This window comes from Sminthopsis crassicaudata, chromosome 5, assembly GCF_048593235.1.
Source record: "Sminthopsis crassicaudata isolate SCR6 chromosome 5, ASM4859323v1, whole genome shotgun sequence".
NCBI lineage: Eukaryota > Metazoa > Chordata > Mammalia > Dasyuromorphia > Dasyuridae > Sminthopsis > Sminthopsis crassicaudata.
In genome coordinates, this window is record NC_133621.1 from 129030575 (window position 1) to 129058417 (window position 27843).

Genomic DNA, 27843 nt, shown 5'->3' on the forward strand with positions numbered 1-27843 from the left:
CCCCCAATTTGCACCGGGGATGAAGCCACAAGAACATCTGCAATTCTGGCACCAGAAGCGGAGTGGTGGGGGGGTAACCGTGAAGGACTTGTGCTGGTGCATGAGCTGCCTAGGACGGTGGTGGCGGCGGCAGCTCCCCAGCTCCCCAGCCCCCCGCTCGCCTTTCCCAGGCAGGCGGCTCGCTTCCTCTGGAGTGAGCCCGGCTGCATTTCCTCCGCCCTCTCCAGCCGGCACATACCGACCAGCACTTCCCTTGGGTCTCGCCCGAGCGATACGGAGCGGCCCTGGCGCGGAGCCCTGCTCTTCCCAGAGTCGTGGGTGGCGCGGTCCTCGTTTTCCTCCCCTCCCTTTCCGGACCCAAATGTGGATGTATCTGGGTCAGTCTGGGAGGGGCCGGAACCTGACCGGGGCTGGGCGGGGGGTGACGGAAGGCGGGGAGGGCCGAGCGGCGTTGACAGCATCTTCCAGGTTTTTGGCATCTTGGTGTTTCACGCCCCCACCCCCGAGGGTCCCAGCTCAACCCTCATCATATCATTCTCACCCTCTTCTGCTCTGGCTAGGAAAGGCCTCTCGGGCAGAAATGACGCTCCAGTGCATCCTGACCGAACCCCATGGGGAAGATTCGTGTCTGTGGGGCGGAGAGTGAGCTTTTCCTATTGTCTTTCTATCTTGAAGTCCTCTCGCCCCGGGAACAACACGAGATAAAACGGCAGTCCTAAACTCCCTCCCCCCCCCCACTTCCTTAAGCACTTCCTGGGTGGCCGGGGGAGGGTCTCGGTACCTCCTCCCCCCCCCTTCCAAACACACACACGCCCCAGGAAAAGCTCAGTGAATCTTCAGATTGCTGAAACACCCAACTCTTTCCCGGACGTGGCGAGTAGTTCACCTTCCTTTCCTGAGGATGGCTAATGACACTCCTTCGGGATGGGCCAGTAGAGATTGGCGGTGTCCTCCCTGTCCACGTCCAGACCCATCACTTTCACAGACGCACAAACCGAGTATGGGGGTTGAATTCCTTCATCTTGGCAGACTGTCAGAGACAGGGAGGAGGACCCCTGCCTTGCCTACTATACACACACTCTCCCTCTGTTGGAGCAGGGAGGACCTAACGTTTGGAAGAGACCCGCTCCCTTTACCTCCCGGGCTATTTCTCCAGGTTTGTCTGTGACCTGCACAGAGGAACGATATGTGGGAAGAATATAATTGGCCAAGAATTATTGACTGGCGAAAGTTGGGAGGAGGTCAAAAAGGTTGAGCGAACGGGATATGCTCATTGCTCAGAAACCTTTGGGTCCGTTTATTACAGACGATGCTGAAGGTGGAGTCCACATTGTCTTCTTTTTCCTATGCTTAAACCATTTTAGGTATATTGGTGCCATAATCGTTCTTAATTTTTTTTTCTTTCATTCATGAGTTAAGCTCCTATTGTAAACTAAGCATTTAAGCTAGGTGTACAGGTCCTCAAAATCATTCATTCCCATCTCACTCATTCTAGGAACATAAGCACCTATTCACCAAATTTTTAGTCTAGGATCGGAAAATGCCGACAAAAATAAAATAGACTCTACTTCTCAGCTGTAAGGAGATGAGCGCGGAGAGAGAAAAATTCACTGAATTACCGTCTCTATCTACGGTTCTGTGGGTTTACACGCCTGCCAGATTTCCTGTCTGTTTTGCCGGTTTGTCTGCTCGCCTGTCTGTCCATCTACCTGTCTGCTTGCCTCTTTGCCTGTTTTCAGCCCTCTGACACCAGCGTTTGCGTGCCTCCCCCTTCTCTCCCATCGCGTCGGAGTAAATACGCCCAAAGAGATTTCGCTTTGCCCGAGGGTGGGGGTGTCATCCCTCCCCGGCCGCGCATTTTACCCAAACCCCGGAGGCTACAGCTACCAGGGCTGTTCTGTGTGAGGAGACTGCAAGGTGACTGCCAGCTTCCTCGGGATTTTCGAGCCCAGTCAGAGGTGTTTCCCCCCTTCCCTTTCTGTCCCCCCCACCCCTACTCTGAACGTCTCTTGACATCATTTCATCCATCAGAGCTTAAAAAAAAGCCACCCACCCACCCAGTGTGTAAGCAGAGCCCTCCTCATCTCCACAGCCGTGCCTGCGCTCAGGCTGCCGCTTCAGAAGACGAGGATGGGAGCAGGGGCACGGGAGGGAAGCCCACTTGCCCTCCTCGGGCGGTCCTTTCTCCCCGCAGCCTGGGAATTCGCTTCGGGGTGAGGCGCTCGCCGGGGGCTGGAGGTCATCCCTGACCTTGGGCTCGCTCACTCCCTCTCCGTGTGAAACTTATCAGTGAGTCTCGCCACTCGCAGACGCGAGAAGGGGGCGGGGGGGAAGTAGGCTGCCGTGACGGGACGGGACGGGACGGGACTGGAGACGCTCTCCCGCCGCCGCCGCTGAGTGCTTCTCGTCCCCGTTATTTCTGTTCCGTGGGATGGACCCCGCACGCACGCTGTGTCTGACCTGATGCGGACTGAAGGGTGTTTAATATGAACTCCTCCTCTCTCTTTGGAATCTGGCTTTCTGTTCCTCTGATCTTGTCCTGGGTAACCCCACAAGTCAGCTCTTCATGGTGGTAAGTTCAGCACTTGACAAGGACTTCCTTTATTCGATGTGATTTTTGAAAGAGGGGACTGGGCGCAGTCCTGGGCCAGGGGGACCCTTTTTTTCTGGGGGCTTTCCCCCGGTCTGAGACTGACCGATGGCGAATCTAAAATCCCCCACCCCCTCCCAGCTGCGTCCAGCTTTCAGAGCCCCTTCTTTTCCCAAGACACGTCCCCATCCTGCGCCCCTTCGCTCTTCCCCGACAGATCATGCCGGCTTTGACAACCTGGAAAAAGCCAAATTCTTGCTCGAAAGAGTGATCGGATGTTGGTTTATTTGGATCCAGGATAAAGGCAGCAAAATGAGTCAAATGCACATCCTGTGGGGAGAAAGACTAACCGAATCTCTGGCACATTCGTGTGTCTGTGTGCGCCTCTCTGTGTGAGTACAGCCACGGTTATTAACCTCCAAAACCCTGCCGAGAGAGGCAGGGCTCCATTTTTTAGCCCCAGGAGCAAACCAAGAGTGCTTCTGAAGGATTCCGAAAGCCCTTGCCCCGATTTTCCGATGTGCTTTTGTAGCCTCCAGGTAGAGAGGTGACTAGTCTCGTTCCATCTTTCAACCAATGGTCTTTAATTTTTTTTTTTTTTTTTTTGTAATCAAGGCAATCTTTTGCCAAGCCGTGACACAAAGAACTTTGGTTCTGAGTTTTGAAAAGTCAACCTTCGACCCATTTGAAAAAATAAAATGATGTTTAATTGCAACAGGTCTTAGATTTCTAAACACATTGTGGGGGGGGGGGGGAACTTTTACCTCTCCCAATCCTCTATTACTTAAAGACACTAAAATTGTGAACTCCTGTACATCCCTGCAAACTAATAACTTTAAAAACAGAAATGGGAAGGTTCAGAAAGACCTATTATCTTGCGCTATTTATAAAGGATCTGACAAATCTAGCTTTTCTCAAACCCAATAAAGAAATAGAGCAGGGAGATGACTGGAGATCTTCAAACCAACAAGCCCAAGCTGTTGATGGGAAGAGGAGTTCAATTCCGGCTTAAAACCACTTAGAATGGGAAAAGCGTTTAGCCTTGACATTGCTGACATAGGATCAAAGATTGATTTATCAGACTAACCATTTTTCAATAAAATGACTATTTCTGTTTCCATAGGTGTATAAACATTATTTATTGCAACAGCTTTTTGTCACGTTGTCTCTTAGCTGTCACTTAAATATATTTTTTTTGGAAGTCACAGCTTCAACAATTTTATGATCATATAAAATAATGAAAATACAAGAAAAAGACATTTTTCCTGTTTGATCGCTTCAAAAGACACCTATGGCAGCTTGGGTTATATGAAAGGTACCTTTCTAAACAGTTCACTACTAATAGAGAACATCTGGGTGCAGATGATGATGTAATTTAATTTTTGTAAAAGTTGCTTTTCAAGCTCCCTTACTGGAGCTATAATACTGAATTTAAGTCTTCCAAGTATTTCATGTCCTTAAAAACAATAGAACATGCACCCCCAGATAATCTTTTAAAGAAAACAAAGCTGTAAGAAAGACATTTAAAATGGGTCTTCAAGCAATAATAGAAGAATATGTTTATAATTGTAATGATGTTACATCAATTAACAGAAATGGATTTTTTAAAGGCAATCCATGCAACAACTTTCTAAAATATTTTATTAATCTTAGACAGGAGAGAGTTGTTCTCAAAGACAGATTTTTCCCCAAAGCAGAGCCTGAGCATGTTTTTTTTTTCCTCCAAGAGCCTTATTGAAACACTCTTAAAGCTTTCTCCCAAGAATATATTACATGCATATCTTCTTTATCCTTTCCTCCCTGCACCATCCAAAACACCTTCCTTTATAGTCACTGTCCAAGTCACTTATTGGTGGGCTTCCAGTTTGTTTCTGAAGAAAAGGCAGTGGTCACAGAATCACAGATTCAAAGGACCTCAATGATCAATTAGTTCAACCCTTCTTTTTACAGAGAAGGAAATTGAGGCCTACAATTATCCAACGTAACACAGATTGTAAATGGAAGAGTTCATCTTTGAACCTAAATTCTCTGTCTCCAAATTCATATGGAGCTCCAGTCTTCTGGATTTGTTTTGCCAAATTACTTCATTATCCCTCAGGTTATCCAGTAAATAATGAGAAGTCTCTTGGGACTTAATATGAAACACTTTCCTCACAATACCTCTTTGAGGTAGATCTAAAACAAGTCTTATTATTACCAAATGAAATAATAATTGTAAAACACTTAGCACAGTGCCTGGTATATGGTAAGCACTGTATAAATATTAGCTGTTACTATCATTCCCATTTTACAGACCAATTGACTGAGAGTTTCTAAGGTAACTTGATAAGTAAATAGAAACAGTTTCAACTCAGATCCTTTGACTTCAAGAACAAAGCTACATTAGTGTAAGAAGGGGCACTAGAGTCCAACTCCTTTGATTTACAGAGTAGGAAACTGAGGCTTCTTCATAATGTATATACATGGTCACATCACCAGCTAATAAAAGCTTCAATGAAGACCCAGTTTCCTGACTTCTATCCAATGACCATTTTACTATACTGACATTTTATCCTACTTCATAAGAAAGGTACATGAAAAGTGTATTTGAAAAGTGCTTTGAGCTCTTCTGACCCAAACTAATAAAATTTTATTTTAAAATAATTTTATAAAATTACTTAGCAGAACCTTCCCCTCTTGATTTCTGCAAGTATCCTTAAGTAAATCTTTCTCCGCTTTCCTTTGATTTCTTGCCTGGTAACTAGCCACACTTCCTTGCAGTCAGAGCTGAGATGTCAGCCTCAATTAGGAACAGCAACTACTAGTTGGTACCCAAGAATTCCATCAGCCTGTGTTGACCTTAAAAACTACATATTAACATAGCTCACATCCTATTGTATTTTTTATCAATTTTGTTAAATATTTCCCAATCATATTCTCCCTTGGGAGACACCACTCATGCCCACTTGTTCCCTAGATGCTCTCTTTCCTGTGTTTGCTGCCTGCAGGTACATGAGAGCTGTGGGCTCCTCAAGGGTCATGTGTGACAACGTGCCAGGCCTGGTCAGCCGCCAACGTCAGCTGTGTCACCGGCACCCAGAAGTGATGCGCTCCATTGGCCTGGGTGTGACAGAGTGGACTGCAGAGTGTCAGCACCAGTTCCGACAGCACCGCTGGAACTGCCATACCCTGGACAGAGACCACAATCTCTTTGGCAAGGTCCTACTCCGAAGTAAGTGCCTTCCATGAACAGAGGATCCCAACTTCATCACGGTGTTCCTTGTGTTTGAATGATGCTGTGTAAACTTTTTAAAGCACATCAGCAGATTTGATTTCACTTTCCCTGAACAGCAACCCATTTGACAGATGAGGAAACAGATTTTACATAGTTAGCTGACTGGCTCTACCTAATATGTCACACCTAACTAGTGATAGCATCTAAGTCCTGATATCCACATTTTCCTTCTTCCTTAGAGTGGATAATACTGTAGAATCTCATTTGAATTTCTTGCCATTTCTTTCTACGCTTATTATATCCCATAGAGATTCAAATCTATTGGTATATAGAGACATCCATGTTTGGAGTTCATGCCATTATCATGTTTGTTGTTGAATCAGCCATATCCATGGCTCCATTTGGGTTTTTCTTTTACCAATGAGGAAACTGAGGCAACTTGCCCAAGGTCACATACCTAGTAAGTGCCTGAAGCCAGATTTGAAGTTATGAAGAAAGTCTTCCTGAGTTCAGGCTCTGTGCTTTATCCATTGCACTATTTAGTTATCCAATGCAAAGCCTCCCCTATTAATTAGCCTTCCTTATAATAGCATCTTCAGCTATCAAAGTACTTTCCTCTTTACAATCCTGACAGGCCCCTGACTCAAGTATTATTTTCCTCATTATATAGAATCAAAAGCTGACTGAGATAAAGGTATAGTGACCAAGTTGAGACTTGAAATAAGGCCTGATTCCAACTTTAATGCTGTAGGATTTGGACTGGATTGGGTTTTCAACTATACTGAGCCCCCTTTCCTATAGCAAATGTTCTTAAAATGCTTAACAATTACTTGGATTGAATACTCTTAGTCTCTGTCATTCTGTTTAAGGAAAGATTGTGTTCTCATTCCCATTTTACCAGCAAGGAAATTAAACCATGAATCAATAAAGTAAGCACTCATTAAGTGCCTATTATGTTATGTGCTACTGTGTTGACAGCAGGGACACTGAGAATGTGATTCAACATTTGGAAGCTAACACAAAATTCATCAGATCTAAAATGAAAATTTCTGACTTTAAATATCTCCACTGCTCACTGGAATAGCGCAGAGCACAGCTAGGTGACACAATAGGTAGAGCCAGAAAGGCTCATCTTCTTGAGTTTAGATTTAACCTCAGACACTTCCAGCTCTATGACCATATGACAAGTCACTTACCCCTGCATGCCTCAGTTTCCTCATCTGTAAAATGAACTGGAGAAGGAAATGACCAACCATTCCAATATCTTTGCCAAGAAAATGATAAATGGAGTCTTGAAGAGTCAGACACATTAAAACAATTCAACAACAACCAAATTTACTGGCTACTCATCTCTATGATATCTTTTTTTTTTTTTGAGTACTTTTTCATATCTAAAAAATGAGAGCATTGTATTAGATCCTTAAAGCCTCTTCCAATTTAAGTCTGCTGTTTTTTAATCCCCACTCAATACCTTTGATTTTTCCAACTACTACTATTCTATGAGCTTTTCTCTATATTAAGTCATAGACTTGTAAATGGGACCTTTCGTAAGGATTATCTAAAGATATTATAGGGGTCAGGGGGTTGTTTTGGAGAAGCTAAGAAGAAGGGCCAGTTTGAAATTACCCATGCATATGTACTGTCAAAAAAATGTTATAATTATAAAATAAAATAAAAATTTAAAAAAAATAAAAATAAAAATAAAAAAAGAAGAAGGGCCAGTTTGCTGGATAGAAGTAAAGGGAAAGTGATCATCACAACTTGTTATCAAGTTAAGAGCCTTTTTTCCAGCTTAAATGAAGAGCTTAGGTTTCTCCACAAAAATGCTGCCATTTGGAAATTTGACCAAAAGCAAAGCATTGTATGTGTGAATATCTGAAACAGAAAATTTTGCACTTGTTTGTGCCCTGCCCACCTAATGAACACAACCCCCTTCCCTCCCATGCCTAGAAAAATCATCCAGGCTGTACACTCTGTAATACTTAGCAGAGGGTGTTTCTATCATGTATTCATCACACCCCTAGGGTTTTATGAGGCCAAATGCATAGCTGAATGTCTCTAAAATCCCCCAAGGGAGTGATATGCTCAGTTAGTGCATCCCTAGAGCTAATTTACTATGATATTGCAAGAACCATATCCTTCTACATTCCTTCTGGAGTTTCGATATGATGTAGCAAATTTTTAAAAGGTTAACAGCAATTTCAGCTGAATGGTATTTCAAGGCTTCACCTAGATTAGCTCACCAATGAATCAATAAAAGTTCTGATCCCTGTCCAAAAATTAAAAAAAAAAAAAAAGTTTATAGGTGATGATGACAATGTGAGAAATTATGAGCTATATTGTAGGAAAGCCTTCAAATGATAATTAAATTCAAGATCTAGTGGACTTTTTCTTATCCAAAGTGTTTATGTTCTCCATTACAATGTGCCAGTTCATATAGTGTTTATAAAATTATCCCAATTAAAAACTGCATCTATGATAATGGTTTTAGAAATCTCCATAGTGTGGAAACTTTCAGATCATAAATAGAATGAATTTGTTGATTTCCAATGATAATATATTTATATAAGCTAGGGGATTCATTTATGAAGTACTTGGAATAAATTTTGTCAATAGTTTCATGCTGTAGAGTCAGTGGGGGCTTATGAGAGAGAAAGACAAGTTGATAGATCAATCTCATCTAAGACAATATAATGTTTGTTTTTTACTCTCATAGCTTCCGATTTTTCAGATGAAGCTGAATCAATTGAATAAAAGCAAAAAAAAAAAAAAAAAAAAAAAAAGAATATTCACATGAGACTATGTTTCTTCCTTCTCCTCACAGAAGGCCAGATTCCATCCTTATATACTCACTCTTATTCCCATTCAAGTCAATGAGGATTTAGTGTTGAATATGGGAGGGCAGAATTTGGCCTGAAGTGGCTTATTCTGGAAATAATCAGGAAATTCCATTGAAGCCGTCCAAAAAATTTAACAATTAATTATTTGATGAGAAGTCTTCATCTCAGAACTGTGAAGTGGTCTGAGAGTTGTATTTACAGTAATCATGGCCAACATTTACATGATGTTTTAACATTTGCAAAGTGATTTACAAATATTATCTCATTTAATTCTCAAAAGAACCCTAGGAGAAAGATGACATTATTATCCCCATTTGACAGATGAGGAAACTGAGTTAAATGAAAGTTAAAACACTTTCCCAGTCTTACATCTAGTGTCTGTGGTCAGATTTAAACTCAAGACTTCCTGACTTCCTGTCTGTTGTTCCATTGAGGCACTTAATTATCCCCAAATAGATAGATGGGTGATAAAGGCAGTGGGTGTAATTGTTTATATGAGGATATAGATTCCATCTTTATAGGGGAGCTAGAAAGTTTCCTTTTGTTCCAAAGAATCAGAGTTTAGAAGGATTTTGTGGGGAGGATTTTTAGGGGCTTTTCACTAAATCACTCAATTCACAAACCTTTATTAGCTTTCTACTTCATATATACATGACTCTGCTAGGCACTGAATTGGGTAAGGAAAACAGTTTGCGGAACTTTAGGTAAAGACTGACAAACTGGCAATGACAAGAATATTCTTACTTTAAAAACCCAAATTTGAAAATGAAATTTGAATTTTTGAGCAACTACTACTGTCTTTATGGCATAGATTCCAATGTAGACAATCAAAACTTTTTAACTCTAATGCCCTATTTTTTTTTCTTAAACTCACACTTAGATAACATTCCATGAAGTATGCTTACCTACCTTTAATAAAAATCTGATTTACTTTCTTCAACTACATTTTGGTAGAATAATTATCTAAAATTATATAAAAGTCCATTATTAAACTCTTATTATTTAAGCATTTTTCAAAAGATTTGGGGTTTATAACTTTTAACAGATTTGAAAAAATCTTTTTTTATTCAGCAAAGGATCAGAAATCTAATTTTATATTGTTGCAAAGTACATGTGCATAAAATTTATAATATTTTAGTGATTCATTTAAAACACTAAAAGCAAAACATTTCAAGACTGTGTCAACAGGACTTGGAAACACACAGATGAAAGTGAAAATCCAGTCTCTCTTCCCAGTGTTTTGTTTAAACAAACATGCTTCTAGATATGTGTCATTGAAATGATACAACTTATGTGTATATGAATAGGAAGTAACATCTTTAGAATGTGATTATCTTTGGAAATTTTGTGGGGAAGAAGGGAGGCCAGTTTAGTTCTATAAAAATAATTTTTCTTCCATCCAACACCTAATTGTTGGTGTATCTATTATGTACCTATGCTCCTAATTATTTGAATCATTAATGTAACTATCATTTGAACAGTAGACCAAATTTTTCTACCAGAAGACACATTCCCCTGCTCATTTTTAAAAGATCTTTTTGTGCATCGCCTAGAACATTTTCTTCTCCTTCAGAACATCCCTTAGCACACACATCTATACCCAACCCCCCTACACATATCACGCACTTAGTCTATTTTGATGTTTTTTATAAGATGTTCAATTAAAAGTAATTTGGTGTTGATACCAAAAAGGTTAAGCTTTTAGGAGTTCTATTCCTGAACAATCACTGTCACAAGTACTCTTTCTTCACACATCCTTGAGTTCTCTCAGCTCAAGAAAGGAGACTTGGATCATGGTTGTCATAAAGTCACTTACTACTAAGTCACTTTTAATGAGCTTAACTTATATTGTGACTTCAGTGAAATAGAGATGCCAGGCAGTTAGGTGATGAAATGGATAGAGTGCTGGACCTGGGGTCAGGAAGACTTCAGTTCAGAATGCTTAATAGCTGTATGACCTTGGGCAAGTTACTTAACCCTATTTGCCTCAGTTTCCTCAACTGTAAAGTAAACTGGAAAAAGGAGAAAGAAAAATCACTCCTATATCTTTGCCAAGAAAACTCCAAATGGGGTCATGGCTGAACTACAACAAAAATGTTATATTGTGTTTTTAGTTGTTTTAATCTATTTCCTGTTGATAGTTTGATATCACTAGCCTAGGGCACTGAGAAGTGGGGTGACCTGCTTCTGGTTGCATATAGTATCAAAAGCTAAACCCATGTTTTCTTACCTCTAAGACTGACTTTCTTACTAGCCCACAGACAGTCTCTCTTAGAGTAATGTGAATTTGCAATTTAATTCTTAGCAAGACTGAATGGAGTCCATGATGTCTATGAACGTGGACTAAGCCAGTTAGGAAAAGCTTATTTTCGCCAAACCATGTCCTTTTTAACAAAATATATTGGTCTCTTTTTGACTCTGTTTTCAAAGCAGATGAATTTCATTTAGGTCCTTTGTGGGTCTTATATTGTAAGTTGGGATACCTTTTAAAAAATGACATATGATCATCACATTCCTCTCTGGGGAGCACAATCTGCTACTTATGGCAAATATTCACACAACTTATTTTCACATAACTACACGGAAATGTTCTAATTTTTTTTTTTGAGTTGTTGGGTTTGGAAGGTTGTTTTTTAAAGACTGAGGTAAGTGTCATTTAATATGGTGAGGATATGTTTTTTTCTGATTTTTAATAATGAGGCTAGCAGAGCAAATATTATAAAGAATGTATAATAAATTTTAGCCCTGAATGACAAATGGGAATGAGCAGTGCTTCAATGCAAAATGGTGGTTTGTTCTCCCAGATGTATGGTTCAAAAAGTCACACTCTTCTTGGTGTACCTATTGGATCACCTAATGGCTGTCGGTTTTCAGTTTTCTATTGGCACTAAGTTGTTCAGCTTCTATTCTGGTTGTTAATATATTTACTGTGGCAACCATTAATAAAAAAGCATGCTAATAACAATGAAATACAGCACCATTTGAAAAATGAGGTGCGCACAGGGACCCTAAAGAGTCTTATATCTGTCATTATACCACAATACTGTATTATGAGTTACTACAGATTATTAAAATAATTTAATGTAGTTATTGCACTGAAATATGTGCCTTTGAGTCAGTAAGTGAAAGTAGATTTTGCTCTAATAAAGAATAATTCTAAGAAAGCTCAAGAAATGGCTCATGCACAAGTCTAATTATAGGTGGTAAATGTGTTTTCTTCCAACAAAACCTAAAAATCTCTCAACTGTCTTTTTTTTCCAATCAATAGCAACAATGGTTAGTGTAGTCATTCCAGAGTAAAGTCAATTCATCTTAGTAGTTATTTATAGTCAGTAATTTAATGATCATGCCTTTTCTAAATTGACTGCATCAAAATCAAGGTGAAAACAAAGTTCTTTACTGTAAAGCAAAAGAACATGTCCTAGCATCTCAATCTAGGTTCAAATGCTCTTCTTTGCCCAACCTTTAAATATAATATTTTCAATTCAAATCAGTTTCCATATCTATGAGGCTGCAAAAAAAAAAAAAAAATCCAAGCATATTTTGGAAAATAGCTACAGAGGAAGGCTTCCATGGACTTTTAGAACTACAAGGCCCACAGTTCTTGCATTTTGCAAATGGGAAAACTAAAGACAAGTTTTATATGCTTTTAAAAAATCAAATCAAAATACATTTTACTTTGTCATTGCATTAATATATATCATTGTTGTTCAGTTATGTCTAGCTCTTCTTGATCTTATGGACCACAACATGCTGTTCATGGGGCTTTCTTGGCAAAGATACTGGAGTGGTTTGCCATTTCTTTCTCCAGTGGATTAAAGCAAATGAAGGTTTAAGTTTTCCCCAAGGTCTCACAGTTACTATGAGCCTAAATTTGAATTCAGCCCTTCCTAACTCCAGACCTAACTCTATTCACTGAGCCACCTATAGTTGCCTAATGTGCTAATGTATATTATCCGAAAACCAGCCTTATTGCCACTGAAAAGAAGCTCTTTGCCTCACTTTAATATGGTCTTCAACAAGGCATTGACTTGCTTTAAGAAAAGCTCATTAATATGTACTTAGCTTTTTTATTTTTTTCTCGACAGTATTTTATTTTTACAAATGCATGTAAAGACAATTTTCAACATTCATTTTTGTTAGATTTTATGTTCCGAATTTTTTCTGCTTTCTTCCTTTTCTTCCCCCCCCCCAAGATATCAAACAATCTGATATAGGTTATACATGAATATGTACATATCTTGCTACAAACTAAACAAATTGGATGATGAGCAATTGAATCACAAAATGATTCTTTATAAAAATTGCTCTTCGGCACTGCATTGTACTTTGTAAATCTTAAAACATTATTAATATTAATTGTTATCATCATCATTATTATTAATATTAAATCATGAGCTCCTCCAGAGAATTAATAATGAGGTTGAATTTGATATGCATATGTCTCTAGAGGGACAAGTTCTTCATGTAAAATGTGGCTCAGTGACACGGAATGGGAAAGGAACAAAATACCTATCAGTATGTGGGTTATCAAGGAGCACCAATGCAGCAGGCTGATGTCTTACAGAGAGAGGAATATCAACCCTCTTTTAAAGATGACCATTTTGATTACAGGTAGTCGAGAGGCTGCCTTTGTGTACGCCATCTCCTCCGCGGGAGTCGTATATGCCATCACCAGGGCCTGTAGCCAAGGAGAATTAAAATCTTGCTCCTGTGACCCTAAGAAGAAAGGAACTTCCAAAGATAGCAAAGGCACTTTTGATTGGGGTGGATGCAGTGATAACATTGACTATGGGATCAAATTTGCCCGAGCATTTGTGGATGCCAAGGAAAGGAAAGGAAAAGATGCTCGAGCATTGATGAACCTTCACAATAACAGAGCTGGAAGGAAGGTAAGCAACCAAGAATTATATGTTTTATAGACTTTGCTTCAATCTTCAAAACATTTCATGGAAATTTTTCTTTGAATTTTCTTCCATAAGTCACCTAAAAATGCAGACATTGAACCTGATTTTTGATTTACTGTGATGAATAAACTCATGAACCAGAGAAAAGATATAAACTCAAAGTGGCACACTAGTCCCTATTTGCTTGACTTTAAGACTATGGGGTCATGTCTACATGTAAATGATCTATAACATTCCCATTAACTCCATCTATCTACATGGCAGTATGATGGAAATAACTAATATAGCTGGATTTCAGCTTTTTATTGCATCATATAGACAAGCCACAACTGATTGAGGTGATCTAGTGTTCTAGGTAGGATTGTTCTATAAGTTTCACCACCAAGCAGGTAGACACAGTTAAACAGGTTGACTTTCTTCAAAACAACTTAAGAATGTGCTTGGGAATAATATATAAGAAAAGTCAACATAAAAATAAAAAAGGTCTCAACGGGGCTTTAATGAGAAAAATAGGGAAGGATGAAAATCTGTTTGGATAAAAAACCTTTTTCAACTGAGCCTCATAGAGGAAGCAAATCTGATTTAAAGACACTTGGAAAGAAAAAACTCAGCGCAAAGAATAAGATGAGTGTGACCTGAATTGTTTACAAATTGTACCTTTCCTATTTTTATTAATTTATGGACATATGGTGATAACTGCCAAGAATATAGACAATCATTGTGCAATTCTGCAACTATGGGCAATTACTGGTTGTGCAATTGGATGGAAAAAATGAACATTGACCTTTCCTTTGACATTTATACAGTTAAGTATAGAAGTTATAAAGTACAGTGTTTTTGAAAGGGGTGGGCTGCTTATTTGTTCAGATCTGTGTGCACAAACATCTTCCACTGAATGTTTGAAAAGGAAATATATCTGGAAATGAGTCAGAGAAGAAACTGATTTGCTGAACTAAAGATCTTACTTTTATTGAATGTATATTATCCCTTGTGGTTATTGTAAGTTCTTAAGGACCAAAAATCTTGAGTTTTCTACTTTCAGAAATGAACATCTGCTAGGATTCAGCTCTTTTTTTTTTTTTTTGCTGATTAGTAAGCTACTTCTGATCTTAATAAAAATGCACATGCAAAGTTCTTAATATGTAGGCTCAATTCACAATGGACAGCTAGTATTCAAAATTTCATTAGATGTGAAATTCAAGAATTAATGTGCTGAGAGGAAGCATAGCACAGTATAGGAAATGACCATCTTTAGAAACAAAAGATCTTGCCTTTTTCTCTATGCTCTGTTTTTAAAACTTTGATGCTTTCTTTAAGTTAAATGTCTCCCTCACCCCTTTTAACCAACTGATCATTAAGTCCTGTTGATTCTAATTTTGCAGTAATGTTCAAATCTGTTTCCTTCTATCAATTCCCATTTCCCCTACCATGTCAGTTCTTCTTACCAACTGCCAAAAGAAATTGCAATAGCCTCCTAGTAGGTCTTCCCATATCTATTTTCTAACTGACAACACATTTTTGTATCATTTCTGGAAAGATATAAGTTTGAAGTCAATAGATTCCTCATGGATACATCTGAAGCTATTATTTCTTGGTCCTCCCCCCCCAAATTGAGTGACTCCCTATTACCTATTGAATAAATTTAAAATAAGAAAAAAAAAAAAGAAACAAAAGATCTAAGTTCAAATTCCACCTCAGGTATATATTAGCTATGTGATTTTGAACAAGTCTGGGGGCAAGAAACAATCCATATTGGAGAAAGAGGCCCCTCACTGGGAGTCCACTAAAGCAATAAAATCATTGGTACAGTCCAAAGTTTTTTCAAAATATTTATTAAAACTGATATAAATCCCTCTACTCTCTACTTTTAGTCCATATAGTTTCTTCCACTGTGGTCCAAGTAGAAAAAAAATGAATTTTTGGGAGATGATATTTGCTGTTTAGATTAGAAAGCAACATTCTAATGTAAGCCTTTAATAAGGGCAGGAACTATAAATGTATGGAACTGTGTATCTTAAAGGATCATTAAAAGATCATCAAAACTCATAGATTTAAGACTGGAGAAGACCTCAGAAGTCAACTACTCCAGCCTTACAGATTAGGAAACTAAATCCTATAGGAAGGAATTAAGTGACATGTTGAAGGGTCACAGAGAAAGTAAAATGGCAGGAGATAGAATCCAAACCAAGGACCTTTCCACAATTAATCCTGTATATTGGTTGTTTGTACAGAGTTGTTTGCATGTTATCTTCTCCACTAGACTGTGAGCTCCTTGAAGGCAGGATCTACCTTTTGTCTTTTTTATATCCCTAGCACTTGGCAGAGTACCTGGCAATTGTAGGAACTTAATGAATGTTTATTGACTGACAGACTGGAAAAAAATACTTTTTCAATATTTTTAATAAATACCTAACAAAACAGCTGATTAGAGAATCTTGTAGTTCTTTGTGCCTATATTAATTTAAGTCTTTCAAAGACTGATATTTATATTTGTGACTTTGGACAGTTATTTAGCTCTTAGATCCTCAGTCCCCTCATCTTTGAAATTAGTCATTTGGACTATCGGGCCTCCATGGTCTCTTCTAGCTCTAAAACTGTGGTTTTATGTGATCCTGCTATTGTTAAACCATACTAAGAAAAGCAAAAAGGGGGAAGAAAAGATCCTAATTTAAAAAAAAAAGTCAATAGCTTATCTCAAAAGTTATTTTCCATGTCTTTAGAAGCCACATTGTTAAAAAATTCTTCCTTATAGCTAATCCCAATTTGGGTATAATTTTGGCCTCAGGGAAAAGGATTAATTAGTATTCTCTATTCAGCAGCCTTTTATGAGATCAGTATTGTCTATCAGTATCTAAAGCAACTGTCCAGCTTACTTTTCTCTAGATAGATTAAACCACATTGATGGTAACCAATAGGTCTCAAACCCAATGAATTAGGGTGATGTTTATTCCAAAAATGTAAAGACCTCTGACTGGCGGAATGGTTAGTTGAGAACATTTTGTTCCAACAATCACGAAGGTGGCTGAAGTAGGTGCTGTTCTTAGTGCTTTGTCAGATGTCAAATATACCAAGGTCATCTATTGCCATTGCCCATCACCTTGACTATTATCTTGCCTTAAGTGTGGAAGAGAAAATGAAGCTGATGATTTTTGTGACTCTGTTTCACTTAAATCTAACTCACATGCAAGTAAAGACATCACCTTATGACTTCTTTGGTCCTCTTTGAAAATGAAGAATGATCAACAAGAGTAAATAATCCTAGTCATATTGTCCTCCCCCCTTTTTAAAGAATGTTATTTTTTAAAATTCTATATTTAAGCCCAGAGTTTAATTTATGATCATTCTGGAAATTTTCTTAATTGGATAAATTTTTCTTGATTTCATTCCTATGAAACTTCCATAAAATTTATCTTCCATATCATACTGAATACAATTTTATATAAATTATCTTTACAGATTTTAGCTCTGTCCACCAGAGCCAGAAGAAGTGAGTTTTCAGCATGTTTTTAGTTTAGATCGAAATACCTTCAAGTCAATAACATGTATGAAGCATTTATTTTGTGCAGAGCACTGGACTAGGTAATGGGAAAAATAAATACATGAAAGACATTTAGTTACTGAGTATGGTAATACATGTCTATAGACTCTGTTATGGTAGAAGTTGAAGCTAGTAGATTTATTTAGTTCAGATTTACTGAGCTACCACAGGTCTATCTGGTAGACACACTAAGTCTAATATGGTGAACTCCTATGATCAGGGGACTACTAAGTTATCTAAAGAGGAGCAAACTGGTCTAGTTAGGAACTGGAGGGGACCCATGCTTTTATGGTGAGCAGTGGGATCAGGTCCATGAGTAGTCACTATACTTCAAGCCTAAATTAAAGTCAATCTCAAAAATTGGAGCTTACAGTCTAGTAGAGTATAAATCAAGATATTATGCATAAAATACCCAATAAATATTTATCTCTGATACACAATAATGTCAGAAACAGAACTAATGCTATGGGAGTCCCAAGAGGGAAGAGCATGATCTACAAAGGTTGTTATGGAAAGTTTTTATTTAAGATATAATCTTATTTGGACTATAAATGAGTAAGAATTCAGAAAGGGGAAAGAGAGACAAAGAATAATGGGTTGAGGAAAAGCAAATGGGGGAAACATGTTGTGTATAAAGGACAAAGGATAATGCATTTTGGGTATTATTAAGTTCATAGAGAGGGGAATAAGATGGCATAAGCCTAGCAAAGTCAATAAATATATAGAAGAAAATGAAAAATTCAGAAGGGGGTACAAATAAGGCCATTTCTATCACTATCTTGCTAAATTTATAGTACTCAAAAAACAAGTTATATATAAAAGAAGACCACAATTTCATATGAAATCCTTTTTTTGCATATTGGAATATTAATATTTGGCAAAAATTGCTAAATCTATAATTTAAAAAGAAAATTACAATGCTATCAGATTATGTAGGATGTTAAATGCTGTAACTGGAATTCAGATTTTATTCTCTGAACCATAAGAAGTCCAGATTCTCAGAATTACATGATTAGCTCTCCACATGTAGATCATTTTGCAGGTGGAGAAAGTGACATGGAGAGACCTGTTGGAAGATGATTTCAGTAGTCTGAGAAAGAGAGTGAAAAATGGTGTTATAGTGGCAGTTTTTTGACAGAAAGAATGATAGAAGGCTTTTTCAAATTGTAAAAATTTGATGTCTGTTATAAACAAGTAATGAATGTGTTAAGTTACATCAGAGTCTGTGATCTCACTAATAACCTCTCCAATGGTGCATATCATAAATTGTATATTCTATTCTATTTTATGTGATTTTTATCTATTTTCCTCCATAATCCTCTACAGAGGATTTCTTCTCTCCTCTCCATCCCCCACTTCGTTCTTCTCCCCTCTCCCAATACCTTGGAGGTTTTACTATAAATATTTGTCATTTCCTTAGTATTACTCCACTATTTTGCTGTTCTTTTCTATGCCTGGCCTATAGTAGGCAGTTAATGAGTTCTTGTCAGTTGATTAATTGATTAATGATCTATGACTAGCTGACATCCTTTTCTAACGTGAACATTTCCTTGATGAAAGCTTTTATTTCGTTTTTATGCTCATCATTGGTATGATACTGCCTGCTGATACCTACCACATTACTCCATTACTCTATAGATCACCCCCCCTTTTGATTCTTCTGGAAATTAAAAAATTCCATTATTTCCAATCATGTAATTTCAGCAGGAAATGTTGGTATCAAGCTATAGCTTGAAATCGTTAAAAACACTATGCAAGTTGCCAAATGCAATCCAAAAAGCTCTCCTCCTTTTCCATCAAATTCTTGGCTCACTATTTGTCCCTTAGTAGAGCCTGTCTAAGATAAATATGTTAAATAAATATCTCACTAAACTGCCCACCCACCTACATGTCATAATTTGGGCACCATGCAGCCTTTATCCACTTGGGTTTTTCTATGTAAAGTGCTAAACCAAATTCTTTGGAGTGGCTGTGATTAGCAGTGAGAAGGCAATGTCCATGACAATGGCAAATACTTCTGGAGGAATTATGTCTTCTTGTTTTATGCCTTGTTTGATATAATTCGGAAATCGTCAAACAATGTTATTCTGGGTAGATTCATCAAAAAATCTTACATGATAATAAAATATGCATATTATTGTTCTATAAGAAATGATCAGCAGAATGATTATTATTGTTGAAAAGAGCCAAGTCCATCACAATTGATTATCACATAATCTTGCTATTGCTGTGTACAATGGTCTCTTAGTTCTACTCACTTCACTCAGCATCAGTTCATGTAAATCTCTCCAGGACTTTCTGAAATCCTCCTGCTGGTCATTTCTTATAGAACAATAATATTCCATAACATTCATATGTCATAACTTATTCAGCCATTCTCTAGCTGATGGACATCCATTCAGTTTCCAATTTCTAGCCACTTACAAAAAGAACTGCCACAAACATCTTTGAATATGTGGGTCCCTTTCCCTTCTTTATGATCTCTTTGGGATATAAGCCCAGTAGAAACACAGCTGGGTCAAAGGGTATGCGCCCTTTGGGCGTAGTTCCAAATTGTTCTCCAGAATGAATGGATCAGTTCACATGAATTAGATATTCTAAGTATCATCATCCCCAATTTAAACCTGAGCCGATTAATGTCCATCTCTGGACAGAAAATCACTATACTGGACATTTGTTTCATGGATAGTAGAATAAAAAAATGAATTTTATCACCAAAATGTTTGGATAATATGTATTTTTTTTCATAAAATTTCTAAACTTACTTCAGATTATGAACTAGTCCTGAAGATTGTGATTTTATCGTTTTTCCAATTTGATGGAAGTTAGATGGAAACATAATGTAATTTTAGTTTGTATTTTTCTAACTACTAAAAATTTGAACATTTTGTATGTTATTGTTTAAGTTGATTCCTTATAAATTTTAGATGTCAGACTTTTAGCTGAGGGGTTTGATGATTTTTTCCTTAGTTTTTTTTTCCCCTTCTAATTCAGGATACATTGATTTTTATTCTACAAAAGCTTTTTATTTTTGTATATTCTTCCTCTATTATTCTTTCTTCCAAGTCATGGCTTTTTAGAAATCATGAGAAAAATCTTTGGAAATATTCTGTTCTATATTTTTCATTTTATTTAACATTTTGACATCAATATTCATTAATGATGTTGGTCTGTAGTTCCCTTTCTTTCCCTGAATCACATTTTCCTCAAAAAGCAAATGGGTCAAATACTATCTTTATTTTTGAAAGCAGTTTATATATATCATTAGAGTAATTTTTTATTTAATGTTTGATAAAACTCATGAATCCATCTTGTTTTAGTGAAGGCCTATTCAATTATTCCCAATATTAATTTGTCTCAAATATCTTTTTTGTTTTATATAATTATGTATTTTGTATCTTTTAGAGCATTTGTTATTTTCTTTTATGTTTACAGTTTCATTATATAACAAATATAAACAACATATTATTAATAGTATTCTCTAATAATTTCTTTTATTTCTCCATCATCTGCTTTAATTTCTCCCATTTACATTTTTATTTTGATTATTTGGTTTTCTCTCTTCATTTTTATTGTGTTTTATCAATTGCTTTCAAAAATAGTTCTGGTTTTCTTTATTAAGTCAATTTTTAGTATTCTGAATAGTTACTTTTTCCTTTGAGCTTCATAATTTCTTTTTTATGAGGCAACTATATGGTAGGGTGCATTATGTACTGAATTGGAATCAGAAAAAAAAAAACTGAGTTCAAATTTAATCTCTGATATTTACAAACTATGATTGAGCAATCATTTTGTGCCTCAGTTTCCTCATCTGTAAAATGGAGATACTAATAGCACCAGCCTCCCAGGGTTTTGGGGGAGATAAAATGAAATAATATTTGCAAAGTGCTTCACAAATCTTAAAAGCATTACATAACTGCTAGGTATTATTATTTTTTATTAAACTTAATTAGATTGATTTATTATATTTATAATTGATTCTGTCTGTCTTTCTGTCTCTCTCTCTCTCTTCTGTCTCTCTCTCCTTTTCTCTTAACCAGAAAGAACTAAATCCATTGGCCTTCTCCTTTTCTCTTTCTCTAGTAGAATATAAAGTCTTCCAGATTAGAAATTGTTTCATTTTTGCATTTGCATCATTAATACCTTGTACAGTGAAAGTGCTTCATAAATGATCATTGAATTGAATTGTTAATATAAGCATCCTTCAAAATACATTTGCTTCTAAGTACTTCTTTGTTTACACCTCATGATTTGTTGTAGAATTATTGTTGCTATATTCAATATAATTTTATTGTTTCTTTGATCTTCCAATCATTTTTGAGCAAATTATTTTAGTAACAGTTTAGACTTTTATCTTTTAATCACAGTTCCTTTACTTATTATTTTTAATTGCATAAAGTCTATGCAATTAGCATTTGAAATTTCTGATTTTTGCTTTTACTTATAAATTTTTTAAGCCTCACATTGGAGTCAGTTTTCATAACTTCATAAATCTTGATTTTCTTTTATTAAGTCAATGTTTAGCTTTTTTTTCTTTGAGCTTCACAATTTCTTTTTTATGAGTCCCATGTGTATTCAAGAGAAAATTTTCTAATAAGTCCATTTCTCTCAACATAACTATCAAATTTAATTTTTTTTCACATTGCGATTCATTTTATAACTTTTTTCTCAACTTTGTTTAACAGCAGATTCCCAGAGTCATATTGAAATCTCTTTTCATTAACTATCTAAATCCTATTGTGATTCAGTTAATGTTTCCTTTAAAAATGGGGGAGAAAGGGATGGTGGAGAGAAGGTGGTCAAGATGGCAGGGACTTGTCTGAGCTCCCTCAAATACCTTCGAAATAAATTCTGGAATGACAGAACCTACAAAAGTAGGTAAAGTAATTTTCCAGCCCAAGACAACTTAATGGGTTGGCAGGAAAGATCTGTGATCTGCAGCAGGGTGAGAGTAGAGAGTACTCCAGCACAGATTGCATCCTTACAAGTCCTACCTCAGCAAACCCACAGCACATTTGTATCTATCTGCTGTCATATCTAGAATTTTCAGTCCAGAAACAGCGATGGGGATCTGATAACTCATCAGAAGAAGATGATGGGAATTCCTTTGCTGGTAGTGGACACAAGACTCTGTTGCATTGCTCACAAGTGGTTCCAACTTGTAGACCCAGGATGAGGAAGAGCACTAACACCCCAGAATTGTGGCCACGTGGGAGAAAGGACTCTACTCACACTTCTAGGGCAGAAAAGAGTGGTTATGGTTGTTCACAGACCAGAGCACAGATCAGGAGATAGTAAAGATACCTCTGCTCCTTGGAAGAACTGAAAGCTTACAGACCCCTAGAACTACTATGAAAATAGAAGCGTGATAAACAAACAAATAAATAAAACAAAATAAAACAAGAACCAAAACAAAAACTGTCTGAAGTTTGGGAGACTGCTCCCTCCACCTTGGAAACAGAACCTGATTTTTAATATAAAGTTAAAAGTCAAGAAATAGGATGGAAAAATAAGTAAATAACCACCACCACCAAAAGAAAAAAAAAAAAAAAAAAAAAAAAAAAAAAAGCCCTGATCATAGAAAGTTACTACAGTGACAGAACAAATCAAAACACAAATTCCAAAGAAGGCAATGATGTCAAAACTGCTACATCTAAAGTATCAAAGAAAAAATATAAATTGGTCTCAGGTCTAAAATGAATTCTTGGATTTTTAAAAACTCAAATAAGAAAAGTAGAGAAAAATTAGAAAAAGGCACAAGAGGTAATACACAAAAATTGTGAAAAAAAATAATTAAAGGAGATTTTTTAAAAGGAGGAAGGGGGGGGTAAAAATAAAAAATACTGAAGGAAATACACCTTAAAAACCAGATTAATTGAAATGGTAAAAGAGGCACAACAATCTAATGAAGAGAATTTTTAAAAAGCAGAATTGATCAAATGAAAGATAATATACAAAATTCACTAATAGAATTGGGATACAAGAAGAGAGGGTACAAAAGTTCACTGAAGAAAATAATTCCTTAAAAATTAAAATTGGACAAGTGGAAACTAATGACTCCATGAATCCAAAAAAACAAAATCAAAGGAATTAAAAATAGGAGAAATTGTGAAATATTTCATTGGAAAAACAACTGATATGGAAAATAGATCAAGATGGAGCAGCTAGGCAGTTCAGTGGATACAGTACCAGCATTGGAGTCAGGAGGGCCTGGGTTCAAATTCAGCTTCCGACACCTGATACTAGCTATGTGACCTTAGAAGCAAGTCACTTACTTATGCCTAATTATTTCACAGGAAAAAGAAATAGATCAATGAGAGATAATTTAGGAATTAGTTAACTTTCTGAAAGTCATGATAAAAATAAAGAACCTAAACATTATCTTTCAAGAAATTATCAAGGAAAACTGCTATTATATTCTAGGACCAGAGGGAAAAAAGAGACATTGAAAAAAATCCATGATCATCTCCTGAAAGACATTCCCCAAATAAAACTCCCAGGAATATTATAGCCAAATTTCAGAGCTCCCGGGTCAAGAAAATATTATAAGTAGCCAGAAAAAAATAATTCAAATGTCATAGAACCATAATCAAGATAATGCAAGATTTATCAGATTCTACCCTAAAGGATCAGAGAGCTTGGAATATGATATTTCAGAGAGCAAAGGAACTAAGATGATAACCAAGAATCACTTATCCACCAAAACTGAATATAATCCTTCAGGGGAAAAAATACATATATGATGAAATAGAGAGCTTATAAGTATTCTTGATGAAAAGACCAGAACAGAAAATTTGACTTTCAAATGCAAAACTCTAGAGAAGCATAGAAAGGTAATCAGGAGAGAGAAATGATAAAGGATTCAATAAGGTTAAACTGTTTACATTCTTACATGGGAAGATGATACTTGTAACTCCTAAGAACTTTTTCATTGTTAGGAAATTAGAAGAAGTGTACCTTAGAGAGCTTGGGTGTGAGATGAATATGATAGGATGATTATCTTAAAAAAATAAAATTAAGGGGTGAGAGAAGGGGAAAATTAAGAAGGTGAGAGAAGGGGAAAGGGAGAGGTAGAATGAGGTAAACTATCTCACATAAAAGAGACACAAGAGGGCTTTTAAAAGGGGAAGACAAAGGAGATGGTGTCTTTTTACAAATACAAACTATGATCATTGCAATATGAAGTTTCCAAATATCTCATGATATTTTGCTTAGTTTTTTTCATTGCCTTTGTGAATATAATAAATTGCACCAATGCATTGATTTGACTCTCCAAGAATAACTAGTGAGCCATCCTGCCACATAGCTGCAAGTCCTTTCAATCAATTAGCTTTGTTTATAGTAACAAGATCAAGACTAAAATGCTTTCCTTCCTCCAACAGTATGTCCATTCTTTGGTCTTTGAATAAGACTGTAACAGCATGCTAACAGTTTATAGTTTGTAAACAGCCTGAAAATTATATGTGTGTGAGAGCTTCCTTTTCCACCCCCACCCCATCTCTTCAACTACTTTGCCAAAATTACCACAAATAAAAATTACAATATTTTCTTGTCATTGCTCCAAGTTGCCAAACTACTGGTAATGAGTCTCTGTTTTAGCAGGAGCAGTCCTTGGAAAGCAGGGTCTGTTGTTGGGACCATGTAAAGATTTTTCCTGCATGACAGAAACTACCAGAGCTTCTGTCTCACCAACATAGTGTTTGAGAGCCCAGGTTCATCTTTATAACATGAAATATCAGAATAGGGCTTTGGGGTAGATTATTAAATTTGTAAATGTTATATATTACATATTACTATTTCTGTCTTTCATGGACTTGTTTGTGATCCTTACTCATTTATCAAAGCAACTCGGTGGTAGAACATTTGTTAATAGATTCAAAAATTTTCTGCACAGATGTTTCCTTGTATTGGTATGCTAATATTACAGTAATATCCATTATACTTATGCCTCTTCTTGTGTCTGATCTTGCACACTTGCAGACACTACTCTTTCTATGCAATATTCATATGAGATCCTTGGTTGAATGTGTTAGTCACCTATCCCCTTCAAACGACCCAAAGATTATAATAGTCCTATCTTTAGAATAGACACCACTCTGGTCTGTTTCTACTCCCACTTATTCCTACTATAAATTTCAGGTCTTAAAAACTCTGTTGTCTCTGTTATTGCTAAAACAGTAAAAGATTTATCTTCAATCACCATTCACTGTTTTACTCCAGAGTTTTTTGTTTGCTTCTTTGCTTGTTTTTAAAGCTTTAAATCAGTTGTTTGCCTTTGATTTGCTTATTAAATTTCTCTTACCTCTCTTGATCTCTTAGAGATTCATTCCAAGACTGATTTACTTTCCACAGTCTTTAAGTAGCATATTTTTCCCTTGTGGAAATATCTAGAAATGTTGTATTGAGTGTGTGTGTGTATCTTTGTATTTCATTTCTGACTTCACTGGATTAAGGATTAAGTATCAGATCTCCTTTGACGTATTGTCAATCATTTGCCAGCATTTTCTTTGTTTTCTCATGATGAGCAAGCCTCATCATTCAATTCAAATTGGGATACTTTAATAAGCAATCTTTTTCTTAAGCACATGTAAAATCCTTTATATTGATGAAATTATAAAGGGCAATTAGTGTGGGTAAGTGAAATTTGACTTTTGCCTCTGAACATATAGGGTGAATTCTATTGTTTATAGTCCATTTTTTGATCTAACTAGTTCTGGGGAAATTTATTGGGCAGTATTTTTTAAAATGGTGATTAGACGCTTTTTCAGGTAATCCAATGAATCCTAGATTATCACTTTAAAAATCTATTGTCTTTGCACATAAATTTTTCTAGCCTTTTTCCAGTGGAATTGCCCTTTGATTTTGTTTTGGGCATTTTTTATTGATATTGCCAATACACCTTCAGCCTATTAATTATATCTCCCATTTGATTATATTCTCTAATTCAGATTGTTTAAAGCTTTCTCATGTTATTTTTGTTATCAATTTGTTTTATTCTTTTTTTTTTATGGATCTCATTAGACACAAAGCCATGGATGTAGAGTTTGGAGAGATCTAGTTCAACATTCTGATTTTACAGATGAGGAAACTGAGGCTTTCTTTACAAATGTCATTTTTTGAAAAGTATTTTCAAAATTTAGGTATGTTTTTCCAGATCAGTTTTGTTCATTAGGCAATTTTTAAAAGTTGAATTGATATTTTTCCCTACTTGGTGACTCGACCTTCATTAAAGGTGGGGAGACATAAGAGGGATCTCCTCAGACATCTCCTCATTTCCCAGTAGGCTATACTTATTCTCGATATCTTTGGGTTTTTCGGTTGTTCACATTTTGGATTTCTTTGACTTTTTCATCATGTCCAGACCCAAGGGTGACTTTCCCTCCTTTCCCCTGCACTTCTTTCATTTTTCGTTTGTGTGTTTGTCTTTCTCCATTAGACTGTAACTGCCTAGAGCATGGACACTAACTTTTTTTTCCTTTTCTTTTCCATGTATGTGTGTGTTTGCTAACAGCTAAGTTAACGTTTGTAAGCAGCCTAAAAATTGTGATATGTTACCTTCCTCTTCTGCCCCAACTCCACTTTTTCATCTCCTCTCACAAAATTACTGCAGAAGTACCTCCTCTTAGTTTCCACTCCACAAGACATCTTAACCTCTAGTTTTTACCCTTGCCCCCTCTTTTCATGTTTCTTTTATTCATCATCTTCTCTCCTCTTCCCCCCTGATTGTAAGTTCCTAGCTGATAGAGACTCTTTTTCTTTTTCTTATTTGTATCCACAATGCTTAGCACAATGGCTGCCCCATAGTAGGTACTTAATAAGTATTTATTGACTATTCCTATCCAAGCCCAGATGTTCTTTCAGATTGAAGCAAGGAAGAATAAATTCAGATTTCTAAAATCCCTGTTGAATTGGCAAAGGACAGAAGAGAAAGGAAGATGTGAGGAGCAGATGAAAGTTGGTTTCTACCTAGATAGCACCTGAAGGAAGCTGCTGTTTGCATCAACTGTCTATGGGTTAGAATCAAAGGGCCTTAAGAAAGGCCCTCTTGGTAAGCCTCCCTCACAGCCCTTGTCATGGCTGCGTACCCTGTGAAGTAGTCTGGGAGGCAGGAATCTTATTAGAGCATTTTACCATGAGAATTAGCAGCAGAGGCCTGAGGGTTACTTCCAGCAAATAGGGAAGGTGAGAATGATTTAATCATGATCTTCAGATTGGGATAGCTAAGCAGAAAATCCAAAATGTTTTTTCTACCAGAGAAGGTGAACAGCCTGGAGAAAAAACTTCACTCTGTAGGTCTTCTAATCCTTCAAGAATGAAAGAAACTCTCTGGGTTCTGTATTCCATGTAATTAAAGAATTTTATTTTTTTTAAAGGCAAATATTTATTGAATTACTCAATAACAAAAAGACATTATTCCCTTCCCCACCCCCATACCTTAGATAGGCCCCTCCAATTCCCTTGCAAAGGCCTCAGATAGTAAGGGGAAAGAGCAGTAAAAACTGTAACAGAATCTTTAAGTGTATTAAGTTTGCTTATACCATTATCACTAAAATGTGCTGAGGCTTTGCCTCCAAAAACCTTTGTTTTGAAATTTGTGTGTAAACACCATTAAAACAAATGTGTTCAAGAAGTGGAGAAAAAAAGTTTTAATGATATTCAGGGCAGAAGAAGTTAAGGTCAAGCAAGAGGAAGTCCCACCCAAATTAGACAAGTGATTTAGAAAACAGGACAGTACTCTTGGTGGTCTGGTTGTT

At 36.6% G+C, this 27843-nt stretch overlaps 1 protein-coding gene across 2 annotated transcripts in view; it reads left to right on the forward strand.

The window, feature by feature from the left end:
- Positions 1–1290: 1290 nt before the first annotated feature.
- WNT2 (Wnt family member 2) overlaps positions 1291–27843 on the forward strand; it is a 66586-nt gene continuing 40033 nt past the window's right edge. Inside the window, exons 1-4 of one of the 2 annotated variants that reach the window (XM_074268212.1) lie at positions 2484–2572; positions 2808–2982; positions 5578–5801; positions 13259–13536. In XM_074268212.1, the coding sequence (XP_074124313.1) occupies positions 2903–2982; positions 5578–5801; positions 13259–13536 (582 nt within the window). In that variant the 5' untranslated portion in view covers positions 2484–2572; positions 2808–2902. Of the gene's footprint in view, positions 2573–2807; positions 2983–5577; positions 5802–13258; positions 13537–27843 lie in introns of both variants that reach the window. The other variant, XM_074268211.1, reaches the window with a different exon arrangement.